The 17508-nt window shown below is 47.0% G+C and overlaps 1 protein-coding gene across 2 annotated transcripts in view; it reads right to left on the bottom strand.

Moving 5' to 3' along the window:
• Astn1 (astrotactin 1) overlaps positions 1-17508 on the bottom strand; it is a 283759-nt gene that overhangs the window by 135071 nt on the left and 131180 nt on the right. The window contains exons 6-8 of one of the 2 annotated variants that reach the window (XM_027934944.2): positions 12857-13006; positions 11675-11866; positions 3648-3732 (exon numbers count right to left, since the gene is read on the bottom strand). In XM_027934944.2, coding sequence (XP_027790745.1) covers positions 3648-3732; positions 11675-11866; positions 12857-13006 — 427 coding nt within the window. The remainder of the gene's footprint in view (positions 1-3647; positions 3733-11674; positions 11867-12856; positions 13007-17508) is intronic. The other variant, XM_027934945.2, reaches the window with a different exon arrangement.

Raw genomic sequence — 17508 nt, 5'->3', positions numbered from 1 at the left:
ATGAAGTCCTACGGCAGATTCTTCCACCTCCCATAAGTCAGCCCTTGAACTGTAATCTCATGCACCACTGCTCACACCTTTACTTTAATGGGTCTTGGAATTCAGCATGATTATTTATTTACAGTCCTTTCTTCCTATGTAGACCACCAGTTCTTCCAGAGCAGGGACCATGTCTTCTTATGTATAGCAAACTAGCACGCTCTGGACGCGAGGAGTAATGGGCTAATGTTTGTTACGATCATGAATGAGTGGGAGGACAAATGATGGAATGTTATGGTGCGAGGACTCTTGGGATAAGCTGGCTCCCTCACACACACAGACGTGTCCACACACAGCACACTCACAAAGATTGTGCATATCCTAACATAATACATACACATCCTACACGCACAACCAGGTAAACCCAGAGAGCTAGACAGAAGCTAAATAAAACCGCAGGTGCAACGCCTCTGCCACACAGAACCATCCATTTATTTGTACCATTTTTATTAATGTCCTTGATCAATTTTCATCCTTGTCTGAAAGTCCCAAATGCTTATTGCTATTTTTCTCCTGGTATTGCAACCTCGATTTTTCACGAAGGAATTTGTTTTAACTATTACTAGCCTAGGATTTGGTTGTTCTACCTCAACAGGATGTTCAGCTATCTGAATGTATGCAGCGTCAGAATGCTAAAGAAAAATCATCAATACCCACACACCGGCTGCTTACCTTCACCCTCTGGAACATTAAATAAAATTTTCAGGAAAATCAGGCCTCCCATTGATTTTTCCATAATACCCCAATACGTATCATTATTTGGCAATCTGTCAGGCAGTTTTCAATTTCAGTGACAGTCTCTGCATTCAAACCAATTTCTATTAATTTTGTGAAAATCATTTAAAGAAACATGGCAGCAGATCCCTGATTTAAATCAAGATGCATGGCATCTTCTACTTTTCACTTTTCTTGTCATTTGAGGAGGAAAAAAAAAAAAACGCTGTCATTTGTCTGGTGCTGTTTTATAAACATAAACCCAGGCTGCTTATCACTCCTGGCTCCATTATCCTCAGGAGAGTCACGGCTTTTCTTTCCTCCTAACAGTTGCTCCATTATTTTATTAGTGTCCAAAATGAGACCTTGTAGACAGTGGCGATCATAGAATAATGGAAATTAGAGATGGAAATGACAGATTAGGTCTCTTTGCTTGTTTCCTGGGGCCAATGTTCCTGTCAGTCTGTAGTTCAATGCTTTAGCCCGTCTTGTTCTAAAGGACACCAGTGCTGGGTCCCCACAGTTCCCTGAGGCCCTTGTCTACATCCTAAGACTGTCTCTACACACAGCCCGAGGGAATGATGCAGCCATTATCAAGGGAAGTTAGACCCATCCTGCACCATCTGTCTACGAGGCCAGGGCTGTGGAGGCTTGAGCCTTAACCACCCAATCCAATCACTGCAGAGAGACAGACTGGGGCATTTAGGGCAAAAGTGAAATGACATTTTGTAGTTGTTTGCTTCAGCAGCAAGTTTGCAGGCGGGGAGAGAGGGAGAGGCGGTATCCATCACCCTTTATAACACGGTACTCAATGAAAATCAGTTAACGGCCCTCCTCAGCCATCACATGAGCGACAGTGCAGCTCTGCAGCAACTGTACAAACGTGAATTTCAGGGGTTCAGAGAGGTAGGCGACTCTGCAGATTTGAAATAGCGAACAGCTCTCCTTTCCATACCACACTTGACATCCATTGGCCAAGGCCTCTGGCTTCTCACCAATGCTTTAATCCTAACAGAGCACTCCGAGGGTACTGGCCCTTCTTAGGAACACCTTCCTCTGAATTTTGTGGCCTCTCTGATCTCAAATCCGGTCAAAGCTGAGCAACCCTCCATTTTCACTAATAGAAAAATTCACGGCATTCTGACTTGCCCAAGTTTCCTGACCTGTGACTCCGATTTCCTTCCCCTAACTTCATTTTCCCTTGTCCTTATCCCTCCACTTCAACCTGTTCCAGAACATTTGCCCTCCTCTAACGCCTGTGGGCATCTATCACACCTTGACTAGTCATCGCAGGCGAAGTCCTCCGAGCTGAGTTCTTCTATCCCCTTATCATAAATCACTCCCTGGGGCTCTTCAATCATTTTTATTGCTCTTCTCCAAACCCTCACCCATTTGTCACCATATTTATTGCTTTGAGAGTCCAGAACTACACTCAGTATTCTAGGTTTCATCTCATCAAACTCATACAGAGGGGCTGACCATCGACCTCAGGGACGGGCGTCCTCCGTGGCAGTGTTCAAAATGAGATGGGCCAAGCTTTCCCACCTTGTTGGGCTGCAGATGCATATCTAACTTGCTGTCCAAGTAGACATTCCAAGATGCCATTTGCCTACATTTCCTTCTTGTTTCCCTGTTCCATTGATTTCTATTATTAGCATTTATTGATTCCTTCCCCTCCCCCCACTACTCAGCTAATGCAAAAAGCAGGCCCTCAGCATCCAAAATAAGGTACAAATTTGCTTTTAAAAAGCATTATGAGACATATAGTGGCTTTAGAGCAGTGTGGATATACTTAATTCCACAGAATTGCACACTTCAGAAATCACTAAAATGGTAAATTTTATGTTATGTATGTCATCACAATGTCAGTATTAAAGCATGTAAAAAAATAAAAAGCACTACCAGACAGGGTGGCACATGTCTGTAATCCCAGTGGCTCAGGAGGCTGAGGCAGGAGGATCCTGAGTTCAAATTGAGCCTCAGCAACTTAGTGAGGCCCTAAGCAACTCAGTGAGACCTTGTCTCTAAATAAAATACAAAAAAAGGGCTGGGGATGTGGCTCAGGGGTTAAGCTCCCCTGGTTTCAAACCCCTGATACCAAAATAAAAATAAAAAATAAATCTTTCCAGACACGGTGGTGCATACCTGTAATCCCAGCAACTCGGGAGGATGAGGGAGGATGGCAAGCTCAGCAACTTAGCAAGGCCCATTTATAAAATAAGAAATAGAAAAGACTGGAGTTGTAGCTCAGTGGGAGAGCACCCCTGGGTTCAATCCCCCTGTACTGCATTAAAAAGATAAGCAAATAAGTAAATAAATAAATAAAGTACCAGGTGACTTCTTTGTCCCAGTCATGAGAGCTTGGGGAGAGCAAAGGTCCCACAGGGAAGTAGAACTGGGCACCTGGACAAAGTAGCCTTGCTCACCCCAGAGCACACCGCGAGCTTTGCACATCACCCCTGCTCACGGTGCTGGGAAAGCAGGTCTCCACTCCTGGCGGTCTGCGAAGCTCGTCAAGCTCCAAGAGTGTGACACTGCAGTCTGTGTGGCTTCGTGTGTCTCCCTCTGAATCACCAGCTAAGCTCAGCCTCTGGAATCCTCGTGGCCGGAAGCGGTGTGAAAGGGGAGAGGGCCAACCTAGGGTCCAGATCGCAGCTGGCTGCTGCAGGCTGCAAATTGGAACCATCATCCTGACTCGTAAATGGATAAAAGGTGATGAAAGCACCGTGGGATGGTATAAATATGGAAAGGCACAGTGAGTTTTTACCCATCCACTGTTCAGAGTATAACCCCCACCCCCCCATTAGCTCTGTTCCCCTCCACAGAGTGGATCCTTGGCCTGTGAAACGCAGCAGTGGTATGGGAGCCTGCCCACTGGCCATCCGCTCACTTACCCCTGGTTTGTCCCCCATTCATTCCGAATGCAAAGGTGCTTGTGGACTGGATCCTTCATGTACCCTTCGTAGCAGAGGCACTCGCCTTAGCAGCAGGGCAGGGAGGAAAAGAGAGAAACACAAGTGAACGGGTTAACGCGTCTGTGCTGGAGAAAAGTCGTATGAAGTGGTCAGATGAAGCTCTGACTCCAACAGGCGCATGAAGGAGGCAATACATCTCCTCACGTCATGTATTTCCCCCAGGAATGAAGACACCACCAGTCTCTCCGTTTTCTCTCCCACAGGAACCCCCGCGTCTGCAAAGCACCTTTCTATATGCTTTGTGAGTGCAATGACCAAGGACCCCTGGGGAAAGAGACGTTCTTCTTCACTGTCTCAATGTCCAGTATACTTCAGGGACTTATTAGGTGATGGATAAATGTGTAAAGATGGCATATGCGAGTTATTTCATCATATATTTCTGAGAATCTTGAAACGTAGGTATTATTAGCTCTTATGCTGGTGGGAGAAACTGAGGCGTAGAACACGGGAGGACTTGTCAACAGCTTGTGTCAGAATTAATATTCATTCCTATGTCTGCTGACACCAGGCCTTTTCTCCCCACCATGCCAGAAACTAGCTCTCAAAACAGCAGTACATTTAGAAGAGACCACATGTACCTATTATGGTTTTATAGGAATGCTGGGTTTTAGCTTCTGAGTGAAAATGGCTAATTATCTTGGAGAAGAAGAAACATCATCTGAACTCTGTATTTGCTTAGGATATTACTATTCTGCATTATTATTAGTTCCTCCCTTGGTACCAAGAAGTTCCTGAACCCTCTGGAATTGCATGCAAAACTATCTATGTGTGTGCATTCATTTTTCAAGACAGGTTTCCATGGCATTCATTTGATTTACAAGCAGACCCCAAAAGCTTAACAATCATTGCTATATTTAGCGTTGATCTTGAGGAAAATTGTTGCTACTTCCTTCCATTAATAATTCCATATGCAGTGCTATGTAACCCCAAACTACTGAGACCAGTTACACCAAAGTACTTGTGTTTGCTCTTTTAATGGCTGGTTATTTAATTTGTAAATAAAGATAACAGCGGGAGACTTCCTGAAATTGGTAAATAACAAAGGTGCCATGCCTTAAGGAGACAATAGGCACACAGACTCTTTATCACCCAAGGAAGGGACATTTGAAAGGGATATAAACAGAATAATCGCTTTGATTGTTATTTTCCATTTTTTGAAGATAAAAAACCCAATAAAATGAAATGAAGGGATCTCACAGTTAAGGGGGACAGGTCTGGATCGTCTGAGCAAGGGTGTTTATTTGGAAGCTTAGCTCAAGGGTTCATTTATAGATTGACCTATAGCAATTATCCATCAGGGCCCCTATCTTTCCCCACAACCATCTTTCCCCACAACTTCTCTAATCCACATGCGGAGGAGTGGATGAAAGAAGGAAAGTGCTGTTTGTGAAAAATCCAGACGGTATAAGAGGTCACTACTCTGTTTCCTGTACGGGAAATTCATGTCATGGGCCATAGGCTACTGAGCACGATGGGTCCACATTTATTGGCTTTAGCAAGGCCGAGCTGTATCCAGAAATGGTCAGGGAGCTCTGAGCCAAACAGGAAAACACAGCTTCAAATTAGGTGGCTGCTGACAGCCAGTGAAGACTGTCCCTCTGATAAAAAGGAAAGATAAAGAGGCCAAGGAAAATGAAGGAGAGCACTAGAGCCTGGCTTCATTCCTTATTGATTCCAGAACAATCACGGGCCCTAGACCCATATGCTACCCGGGGCAGGGACAAGGCTGCTTCTTCCAAAGGAGTCAGCCTTTCCCAGAGATGGTGCAATGGAACATTAATTAATTAATTCAAAGGTTTGCCCTACATTTATAGATAACACCGTCACCCCTCAAGATGCACATATCTAAGCCAATTAACAAGTCCAGGGCTCAAATAGACTTCTCCCTTTGGGAAGGATACGCTCCTGATTGTCCTTGTGGGCAATTAGGCGTAAACCTGATGATACAAAACAGGAAGTCACTTCAGGAGGCTGTCAAAGCCATCACTCTGACTCAGAATAGTTTCGGCTGGACACCTTGACTAGAATTAGGCACATAACAAAGAAAAAGGCAGTCCTCTTCCCCATTTGATACCTAGTTACCACACAACATGTAAAATAAATGCAGCAACAACCGAGTGTTCAAAAAGAGCCTCATCTTCCTAATGACAGCAATACCTACCATTTGTATAGCACATTTACCTTCTCAAATTGCCTTCATGGTCATTATCTCCTCATGAGGCTCCCATCACTCATTACCATGTGGGGACACACTGCCGACAGCAGATAAAGCTCTTCTCCACATAATGGCATGTGCGGCCCACCGTCAGAGAAGCCCACATTTTCAAACCTATCAGGCCAGGGTTTGAGGATCTCCAAAATCTGCCTCTCACCGGATCCTCATTTCCGGAACCCACCAAACTTGCCTCTTCTGTATTCCTCCACAAAACCAGTTTGGCCATCTACACTGAAAGGAGTGCAGACTTGATGAGGGAAGTTGCCATGGCAACCAACTGCTAAATCTTGACTTTAAGAGGGGTTTCGTGCAAGCACAGGCTCCGACGGTTAGCTGTGAATTTTAAAGACCCCACAAGGGTGTTGGATGCCCTCCTAAGCTAGAAGTGTTACAGTCTCCGCATCTGCTGTGACAGATGGCGGGGAACACATGAGGCGCCGGCTCTGTGGTGGTATACACAGGAATCCAAGGGAGAGATGTGTCATGGCCACGGAGAATGCTCTGCCAGGGTAGAGTGTGCCTGCAGGAGGCGCTCGGGCGTACGTACCTAACTCACGTACACCTGAGTTATCTAATAACCCCATGAGAGGACTTGTCCCCAGATCACAACTTGTTATTGTGGGTCTCCAGACTCCAGGTTCAGGGTCTGGAGACTGCTACGCCCGCCTTGTGCCCAGTGCCCTGGAGAGGAATGATGCCTTGATCTGCCTTGTGTGTGTGATTGGAGCCTTTGGTTATTTCCCACCCTACAGATGAAGCACTGAGGTACAAAACTCGTGGGAGGATTAAAGAATGACCTTGAAGCTGGGGCTCCTCAGGCATGACTTGATCAATGCAGATCAAGTCCAAAAGCCCTGAGTCATCCTGCTTCAGGTAGCAGTTGGCTTTCATGAAGCGGAACTGGGTATGCTTCATCTAAAAAGGGAAATCTCCGTCAGACATCCAGATTCGGGTAACATCTAATGGCTGATATTCCTCCCCTATGCAGACATCGGGAAACGGGTGGGTCCGGGGTCTTACAGCCCCACAGGACTGTAAGGAGGAGAGAAGAGAGTGCCATAGTGCATCCTGAAGGAAGTGCTTTAATGCAGCGGCACAGGTGCATTTGGAACAAGTGGGCAATCCAGGTGCAAGAACAAAATGGGGACGAGCTATTCTGCCAAACTGGGTACAGCAACACCCAGGTAGAGAGAGAAGCAGTGGCTTGGAGCAAGCAAAGGAGCAGAGGCTGCATCGTCTGGCAGCCAGGCCCAGGGCCCCTCAGCAGCTTTACCCATCTCTACCTGGCTGGGTCTGGCCCATGAAAGACCTGGGACAGAAGAGATTTCCGTGAACATCTTGGATAGAGATTAAAACTTGATTTAGCTTGGAAGCCTGTGCTCCTTGCAGACCTATAAAAGCTACATATCTTGAAAAGGGCAATGAGGGTCTGTGGCCAGAATCAATGGGGCTGCGAAATTAAACAGGTGTGCGGAGCCTGCACAGCTGCCCATATGGCAGGACAAAGGCTGGCGGTGGAGCGGAGAAAAAGTCACTGAAACCAGGTAGCATGTGTTTCCATAAAAACAAAACAAAACCGAATGGCAGGCGGCCCCAACAAAGACACTCAGAAACTGCAGGAAAAGTCAACTTCCAGCTGATCCAGTGGGGGCATTGAGTCACATATTCTTAGTGCTTTGTGATTATCCCAAATGACCAGAGCCAGGCCTGGGAGGACCCGGGAGAGAATGTCACTGTGTGGCTGGCAAAGGGATTTGTCAGAGGGCTGCTGCTCTCAATGGCCACTTGGAAGGGGAAGGATTCTTCTACCAGTTCCCTTCCCAAAGGCGAGCAGTGCAGGTGTCCTGGCGTGAGCAGTATGTCAGGCAGCCTGAATTTGAAGTCCATCTCGGCTAGTAACTAGCTGACTGATCTTGAGCCAATTAGTCAACATCTCGTGTAAAATGAGGGTAAAATACCATGTGCTTCATAGCATTATTCTAAGGCTTCAGTTACAAAGGCTGAGCAAAACACAGGGCTTGACAGAGAGCGAGCGCTCAGTCAACAGGACCTATCCTGATTTTTATTGAAAATCATTTTCCCACACACATTCTCCGCTGGTCCCCACTCCCGACGCGGCAGGATGCGGGGACGATGGACCACGGTGCATTTTCCGATTTGTCATCAGGCTGCACCTAACTTACGTACACCTGAGTTATCTAATAACCCCATGAGAGGACTTGTCACCAGATCACAACTTGTTATTGGTTGAGATCTGCTGGAAGAGGGTCACAGTGCTCAGCAGGAGATGGGAAATGGCAGGTAAATCCCCAGGGTATGCCTGACATTTCTCAGGCACCACAGAGTCTTCAGGTGAGAACATTTGCTTGTGTCCACTCTGTTCCAGGCCCAGGGCTAAGAGCACACAGTCTCTCTCTCCCAGCGAGCATGTTGATGCACGTAAATGTGGAGGGAGGTGCATGGAGAAGTCAGCAATTGTCCTCCACAGGATCCCAACCCATCTTTAGAGAGTCTGTAAACTGGGCCGGGGGCCTCTAAAGGAGAAACACTACCTCGCTTTGCTCCTCTCCACCTTTTCTCTCCTCCTTGGTGTGTGTTTCTCACCGCAGTAGAATATCACCACAAGCTCAAGGGTTCAAAACAGCATCGGTTATCATCTCACAGTTCTGAAGGCCAGAAGTGTGACACGGTTTCATGGGGCTGAAGGGTGGGCATCTTCAGGGCTGTGCTCCTTTCTGGAGGCTTGAGAGGAGAATCCGTCCTCTGGCCTTTCCATCTTCCAGAGGCTGCCCACACGCCTTGGTTCATCCCTGGTCCCTCATCCTCAAAGCCTGCAATGACTGGCTGGGTCCTTCTACAGCAGATCACTCTGATCTCCCTGGCTGCCTTCCTCTTTCACTTTTAAAGACCTTTGTGATTACACTGGGATGACCCAGATAACCAGGATAATCTTTCTGTCACAAAGCCAGCTGTCTGGAACCCTCCGGTCCCCATGCATCCCCCATCCTCCCTGGCCATGCAACAGAACACATTCACAGATTCGAGGGATTCGTCTGTGGACGGTTGAGCAGTCCCTTCTTCTGCCTCCTCTGGAGCACTGTGCAGATGATGGGTAAACACAGAGCTCACTTGGGGACAGTTGTAGGGCAGATGCCTGAGGGGAGCTCCAGGCACTGGAGGCTGCTCCTTTGCAGCAACGGAGCATCTGTGTTTGTGTGCTTGTTTATGTGCATGTGTGTGCGTGTGTGTGAAAAGTATACAAGTGCTCTTGCACAACCCTATATATCCATATGGGCAGACCCCTCGGCGTGGCTGGGAAAGCACATGTCCCAACACTCTGACATTTCCAAGTAAGCTAGCTGGAAGATTGCAAAAATAGCGTTAACTTGACTTGAAGCCAATTCCCACACTCAGCTCTTTGGAGAAGGCTCTAGGATGGAGTGTGGGAGGCGATAAAGTTTCTTACTGATGAGCGTGTGGGATGACCACATCATCCCATGTGCAGAAAGAAGCAGGACGGGGCGGGAACGGAGGGGAGAGTCCAATTGCAGCATTAATGAAAATAAAACTTTGCAGCATCATTTCTCAGCTGTTACCCTGAATGAAGATGTTGCACCCTAGTTCTGCTGTGGGGTTTGTGTTCTTATTTTTAGCCTTTCTCCTTGGTTCTCCAGTTGGAAATTCATCAGTTGTCAAATATTCAGGGGAGAGGCTTCCCGAAGTCATCTTTAGTAAGGATCAGAAACGGGACATCTGGAAGGAACGGAGGGTTGAAGGGAGAGCTCAGCTACCGACAAGCAGCTTCCTGGCACAGGGAACGGCAGTGCTCAGCAATGGCTGTTGCTTAAATGGTTTTGAGTGACAAATATGTTGGGTCTGACATGTCTGGGGAAATTAAGCAACCCTTCCTAATCCCACTTCTGCTCTGATTTCATGATAGATTAAACACAGACTCTCGCTGTAGGGAGCCACAGGACTCTGGGCAAGTCATGGAACTTCTCAAAGAATCCAAATGTTGATGTCAAATAAAGAGGCGGTTTATATCTGAGACCCCTAAAAACACACGACACCAAAGCCCTTCTTTCCACGTGCAGTTGTGGGTGCTTCCTCTTCTTTGAAACCCAAGTGGAAGCATCCAAGGTTCTCTGGAGATCATGCTTCTCTCAGAAGTGAGTTTAACAGCGAAGATTGTCCCAAATCCTCCTAATCCAAACCAGCTGGAGAGTGCGGGTACCAGAGCCTGGCTCAGTTGCATGGAGAGGCTCCACCTCGAGATGAGCTCTTTTTAATTTCTTCTGAGCACACTAGCTTTGGGCATGGTGCACAGCCCATCTGTTTGGTTTGGTGTTTGCCTGACAGCGTGGGCAGAGCAGCAAGTAAGCAGTCTTAGACATCAGATGTTTGAAATGCTGTACTTTCTCTCTTCCATATGGGGGCCTAGAATCTCTGCGATGGGCCCACATTAAAAAACTCTAAAATCTAAGAACATGAACTTTAGATGTCTCAGTTACCTGCTGCTCTTCCAAAGAGATTTAGCATTGGATTACAATAGAAATGAGGGTTAGGTACCTTAGACTCAATCATCAGTGACATTCTTTCACCTGGGTACCTGAAGAAGGTGCATCAGCATGTGTGGGTCCATGTGTGTGATGTGGGGGCTGCATCATCTGGTGGGTGTATAAACAGCTTGAAGAGCTGACCCCTGCCTCCAACAACCCCATCGCTTTTCTTTGCTTTAAAGGTATCATAATACTTCCTTGAGAAAGATCAATCGTGGTACTCAATGAACTGGAAACAGGTCTTGGTAAAGACTATTGCAGATGAGCCCCTTCCACCGTGAAAGTACAGAGCATTTAGGAATCAGAGGTCTGTGCTCCTGGATGCGCTGGAGCTCGGGGTAACACGGCTGCCCCTGCTCATGCCACGTGGGGCATGCAGGCCCTCACACAGAGATGCCCCAGTCCCATCTGATGGTATGGCAGAATTAGAGACGCTCGTAATCTTTTCCAGGAATCCCTCTCTAACATTTATCCGAAGAAGACAATTTGCCATGTGCCCCGCATTTATGTGGAAAGATGTTCATTTTAATAGTATTTATAAAAATTAAAAATTTAGAGCATCCTAAATGTCAAATAATAGGGAACTATTTAAATGAGCTATGATATAGACAGACAAAGGATACCAAATGGCCATTAAAATTATACTATTCAGGATTATTTCATGATTCTGGAAAACTCTCATGATGGAACATTAAGTGAAGAAAAGCACAAAACTCCCCTAGATTTAGTATGCTTCTAGGAAGCCTCAAAAAAAAAATATCTATGAGAGGAGGGATTGGAAGGGAAGTCATGAACATTTCAAAAGTGATTTCTAGAAGAGATAGAAATATAGTTGACTATCATTTAGTTCTATAAGAAAATTTCCCAAATTTTCTATAATAAACATGCATTAATTTTCTATCTCGATGTATCTGTCCCCAGCAGCTCAGTGCCACTGACTGCAGGACAGAGTATGGAGTTCATTCTAAACTGATCTTTCTGGAGTGGGGCTACAGTGAGGATCCTGCCAAAGCTTTGGCAAGGTGACTGCACACTTGATGTTCAGTGGCCTCAAGACATGCTGGCAGCTGGTATGGTCCAGGCTTGGGATGACAATGGGACACTGGAATTGGGAGACAGGGTCTGAGTTTCGAGGGAAGGACTGCAAAAGGCATAATCTCTCTGACAGTTACCCGCTGCCCGGTGCTCCTGCCTACCAGTTTCGGGGTCACATTGATGTTCACAGGGGTCCAGGAGCCGCCGGGCACAGAGGTCCATGGCCCAGGGCCCACTGGAGTTCTGCTGAGAGAAGAGCACCACTTGGGCAGGGTTCAGCCAATCACTGGCATCCAGCTGGCTGCCCTCCAGCAGGATGAAGCGGCTCCCTGCAGGGAGACAGAGAGGAAGCGCATCTTAGGTGCACATACAATACACACACAGTCACTGAGGCAGGTGAGCCCCAGTGGCCCAAGATCATTCCTCCCACCAGTCCTAGCCCATCATTAGCACCAGAGCAAGGGAGCAGCAGATGGACTGGCCATCACGTGGACTGGTGTGAGGCCAGAGACATTCGGCCTTGAAGCCATATCCCCAGCCCCCAGTATCTTGCCCCATCCCATCTTGCCAGAGTGTTCCTAAGGGATACAGGGACAGAGCAGCTCTGTGCTGGCCATGGCATGGCTCCATCAGACCCAGCCATAGGCACTGGCACTCGTCCAAGGAAAAGGGACCCGCTGCCTGTCTTCACTTGCCATGAAATAGCAGGCCCTCTGACACCTCGAGCAGTCCCCACCTGTTTCCAGCCTTACAGCAACCGCGAGAGCAGACATTAACAAGTCAATTAGGTGCTGTGGGCTTAAATGACTCAGGGACTCTCAGAACCTGTATTATTCCCTCATTATATTGGGGTCCCCCTGGATGGAAGTAAATTATTGCTTCCGAGTTCTCGGCTTATAGCAAGTTACGGCAATTAGGAATTTCTCACCTGGGCAAAGCAAACCAAAGCATGGCTAATCCTTAAACACCTCTAGTACTCTACTGAGCTTTTCCAAAGGCTGAGAGAATCCTGATGTCTAGCTACCTGTAGCCAAGGTAGCTCTGCATCTCTCTACAAAGACAGAGGCTTATTTTAAAACAAACAGAAAGAGAGTGGGTATGAGGACAAAGAAGTGCTCTTCTCAGTTTGTTTTTCAACTTGCTGTCCTAGTTCATCTGTGGGCAATCCAATCTTGTCCTACATCTTCCTGTTCGGGTTTACTGCCCCGCCCCCCACCTGCAGGAATAGGGAACAGTGGCCCTTGGCTTCTCTTTCCTCTCCCAACGGAAAACCTTCCTCTCGGGGGCAGGAGGTCACCTTCACGGCAGAATGAGCTCACCATCAGCAATCAGGTGCTCGGGAACATGCAGCGTGATTTTGACAACGAGAGGGCAACTGACGTGAGAGGAGCACACGAGGCCGATGACGCAGCTGGTGATACTGATCAGGGTCAAGGTGGTCTTATTCACAGGACTCCGGGGAGAACCCACTAAAAGGGAGACAAAAAGAAAACACGGTGGTAAAAATCTTGGTACTGAAAGTCCAACTTGGCTTTTTGCGGTCCCACCTGGGAAACAGGGGAGGAAGTTGGCAAACATAACCCGCAGCAGGTGAGAAATGTCCCCAGCTGCCTGACCTCAGTGAGCTTCATTCTCAGAGACATCGTGTTTTATCAGGGCAGGAGGCAAGTTGGCCAACTGGTGCCCTCAGGGTCAACTGTGACAAGCTGAGTGCAAATCCTTTGCACTTTGCCTGGGCCTGGAGCATCTCTTCTTCTACTTGCCTGGTTGAGCTCCAAGTTCTTGCCCAAGGAGGCAGCCATGAGCTAAGCCCACCTTGCACTTCTGTCGCTGTCCACAGAGGGCGCTCTAGAAGAGGCCCAAACTCCATGGTGCAAAGGGAGGGGCTTCCTCTGCTGGAAGAGCTTGTGCTTTCTCTGTGGGTGACCATTACTACCAGGTGACTTACTATTCCATGCCTGGACTGAGGAAGACAGGGCAACTCTGCTCTGAAGGAGTGGATGGTGTCACACAAGAAAGCTCCCCACATTCCTGCAATCATTGGAGGGCATGGTCATTGCAGGGGAAGAAGAAACACTCCTGGGTGTCACACTCCTGGGACTGGGAAGGAGGGGGTTCGTTTTTGTTTATTTTATGGTTTGGGGTTATTTTTTTATTTTTTTAATTTTTGGTGGGAGGTGGAAAGAATAAAATGGTAGTAAGCCCAGGAGGTATTTTTTATGTGGGGGACAGAATAGATGTGAGCAAGTTGACAAAACATATAGGTCCTTTGCAATTTTCTTCTGTTCTATGTTGATAATTTCTTATTAATAGCAATAAAGCACATCCATTATGGTAGACACTGTGCTGGGTTTCACGCACATTATTTTCTTTTTAATATCTGCTTCCTTACAATACACCTATAAGTCTGCACAGTAACGACCTACTTTATAGAGAAGGAGAGCAAGTCTCTAAGAGATGGACCTCATCACAACAGTTAACACTTAGGAAGAGGTGATTGCCAGGGCTGTACATGGTTCATATCACTGAATGATGGCCAGGTAAATACTATGAGGCAACTCCCATTGCGGAACAGAGAGTCAGAGAGGCTTCAGGGCAAGTCCAGGGCTGAGCATCTATAAAGGCGCGGAGCTGGGATCAAAGCACAGATCCAGCCAAGGCTCCAGCCCACAGGAATGATGTGCTGTTCCTTCTTGGGCTAGGAGGTTCCTGTGTCCCTGCTAGTTGGAGGTATCCTATTCATGCTGGTGTCCTTCCAGAACGGAGTTCATCTCCCCACCCTTACAGATCTCCAGCCCAGCCCAGCTTCAGCAGTCGATCCACATCCAGAACATCCCTCGGCGATAAAACGCGGCACGTCCACACCTGGACTTGCCACCATGTCTCAAGCCCTGTCTGCTCTCACTTCCATTGTCCAGCAAATGGCTGTCAAACCAGCTTGATTTCACAATTCGAAAAAGCCCATCATTTCTAACTCTTGCCTCTTGATCTGAAGCCACCCTCCTGCCAACAATGCTATTAAATACTTCAATTTTCATTTTTGTGTCCCAAATTTCCTCACTTCCATTCTCTTCATCTCTTCCTACCCGCGTCGTCTGTACCAGCATCACGGCAGTAGCCATCCACCTGTCTCTTGCCCGCCCCACCTAATGACCACGCTGTCCCCAGAAGGATCCTTCACTAAGCAGAGCTGAGCAGGGCAGCCCTCTGTAAATGCTCCCAGTGATTCCAGTGAAAGGGCAGGCCCAAGTCCCCCCTGAGTCAAGGCCACGTCCTTCCTGGCCTCTGCTGATCTTCCAGCTTTCTTTCCTAAGCAACTGTACTCAAAGTTTAATTCTAATAAACTATCTGCTGCTCTCAGACTAGACCATCATCCTTTATGTCTCAGTGACTTTACACATATTATTTCCTCCTCCACAGAAGGCCATTTTGTCACCTTGTCATCCCAGTATACACCTACTCTTCAAGTCTCAGCTCAAACAATATCACTCTGTAAACACTTCCCTGAATCCTTCAAGAACAGATTCTCACTCCTTGTTCATCCAGCCCTCGGTGCACCCTGCTGTTACAGCTCTTATCACGCAGCATGGCAGTGTCCTCACTGTTTACAGGCACTGCCATTGCTCTCTGTGACTGCGGTAACTTGCTGACATTCCCCACTCACTCCTGTGTCTGGCCCATCAAGTCAGAATCCAGCATCCCTACCTGGCTTCCTTATTTGCTCACAGAAGCAAGTGCCAACCCAGTCATGTGATGTGTGTGCATGGCTCTTTGGTAGATAATTCGTTCTCTAGCCTCATCCCTACCACCCAGCAGGTTTATGTTTATATCCTACCTAGGGCTACCATATTGAATTTTAATTCCTTGGAAAAACCATGTTCTCTTGTGCCTTCGAGGATCTTCATGTGCTGTCCTCCTCTTCTGAAATGTTCTTACTCTGTACTCTTCTGTTTTAGGAAGTCCAACACAATTTATATATCCCCATTCTAATTATTTCCTTCTTGGTTGCCTCCAACTGCTGCCAGGCAGGATTAACTATTCTCTCTTCTAAGTACTCATTTTGCTTTATTTATACCATTAAATGAAACCTTATCATTGTGCCATGTTTTCATGTTTCTACCACCTATCATAAAGCCTGACCCATAGCAGGTAGGTTATAAAATGTTTTTGCTGGTCTGATTGATGTTTCCAGTCCAATTAAACAAGCACTTACAAGCATGCATTAAAAGCAAAATCCTTTACTAGACACTTCCAGAAAATAATTAGGCGTGTTCCACCCCTAAGATGCTTACAGTCTAGTTAACAGCAATAGACGGTTGATGCAATAAGGAGAGTTTGACATTAAAAAGAAAGAATTTTATGCTGCTAAGGAGTGCATTCTAAATCATCATCATGGATTTTCGTAAATAAGATTTTATGAAAGAAGGACACACCTGTTTGGATGTGGCCTAGATTGGACAGGCTCAGGTTGAGTACCTGCTCTAAAATACATAATGAGGAACAAGGGAGAGGGTGACGCCGTCATCCATTCTCAACTCAGGGAAACTGAGGCTTGCTTTGGGAGCTAAGCTGCCCAAAGCCCCATTGATATATTCAGGTAAATGGTAAGAAACTTAATGCTAATGATGTGAAGCCTACAGAAGCCAGAATTTAGAATTAAAAGCTTTTTCCAGTCTCTGGAAAGAATGCTCCCTGCATGGAGAGATTGAGGAAGGACTGAGCCCAAACATACGTCTTTTGGGGGTGTTGGTTAAATACTGTTGGGAAAATGCTCATGAGCAAGCACAAAGTGATGTCACTCATCCTTCCTTGCATCTTAAGAGGAGTTTGTCCAAGATTTTAAGATGGGGCACCACAGAAACCTGAGGTTGCACAATGGAGAGATCGAACAGCAGCAATAGGGATTTCACAGTGCTTTAGCAGCTGCCCCAAACCCCCACCCTTTAATATAGTTCAATCCTGACAGCAGCCCAATATGTGAGGTATTGTCAACCCACTCTGACCCTCAGAGAAGCTTCACACAGCAAGTGAAGCAGGACGCTCACTAGTGTTTGAGCACACAGCTTCCTCAGAGATGGTGGTGACACCAGCCAAGTCACAGACAGTGGCAGCTGCAGCTGCAGCAGTCACATCTCAAAGTGCTAAACAGCAGCGCCGAGTGGCTGCTTAGAAGGACAGCTCTGTCACTGCCAATGAGAAAGAATTTGCCACCTAAATTCTGCCAGGAAGGAAGAGAGGCCTAAACCTAGACTATGAGAGTCTACTGGGTCGGGAATTAAAGGTCAAAGAAAATTACACATTTTTCAGGCTGTAGGATTCTTCAGCTATCCCCAACCCCTGCCTAGCTCAATCCCCAGGCCAATATGGCTAAGCAAACTAGGGGCACAGGACTGCTGTGGTTTGGATATGGAGTGCCCCGGAGAGATCATGTATTAGCTGATGGCGGGCTGTTCAGAGGTGAGATGATTAGATTTGTAGGAGCTATATCCGAATCTGTGGGTTAATCCACTTGATGCACTGGGCGGTAACAGGTGGGGTGTGGCTGGAGGAGGTGGGTCCCTGGGGGGGTGCCCTTAGGGTTCAGATTCTGTCCCTGGACCCTTTCCCAAGTCCATGAGCAGTCAGTGCTCTGCCACACCCTTTTGTCCTCAGCCTCACCTCTGAACCCAGAGCAGGGGAGCTGACCAACTGTGGACCGAATCCTGCAAAACTGTGAGCCCCAGATAAACTTTTCCTCTCCTGAGCTGTTCTTGTCAGGGATTTGGTCACAGCAATGAGAAGCTAACGCAGGGACTATGCATATTTCCCACATATAACACGATTTATCAACTTTATTTCTTTCCTCTGAACACCAAAATATGACTCCTGAGGCTTCCAGAAGGAATTGAGAGTCTTCTGACCAAGAAATAGCCTTTCAAACAACTTGGAAACTTGTTTGAGAGTGCCATTATCTGGGAGAGATGATTCTCTG

The sequence above is a fragment of the Marmota flaviventris genome, chromosome 12 (genome assembly GCF_047511675.1).
Source record: "Marmota flaviventris isolate mMarFla1 chromosome 12, mMarFla1.hap1, whole genome shotgun sequence".
In the NCBI taxonomy this organism is placed as follows: domain Eukaryota; kingdom Metazoa; phylum Chordata; class Mammalia; order Rodentia; family Sciuridae; genus Marmota; species Marmota flaviventris.
This window is presented reverse-complemented; position numbering and strand designations above follow the sequence as displayed.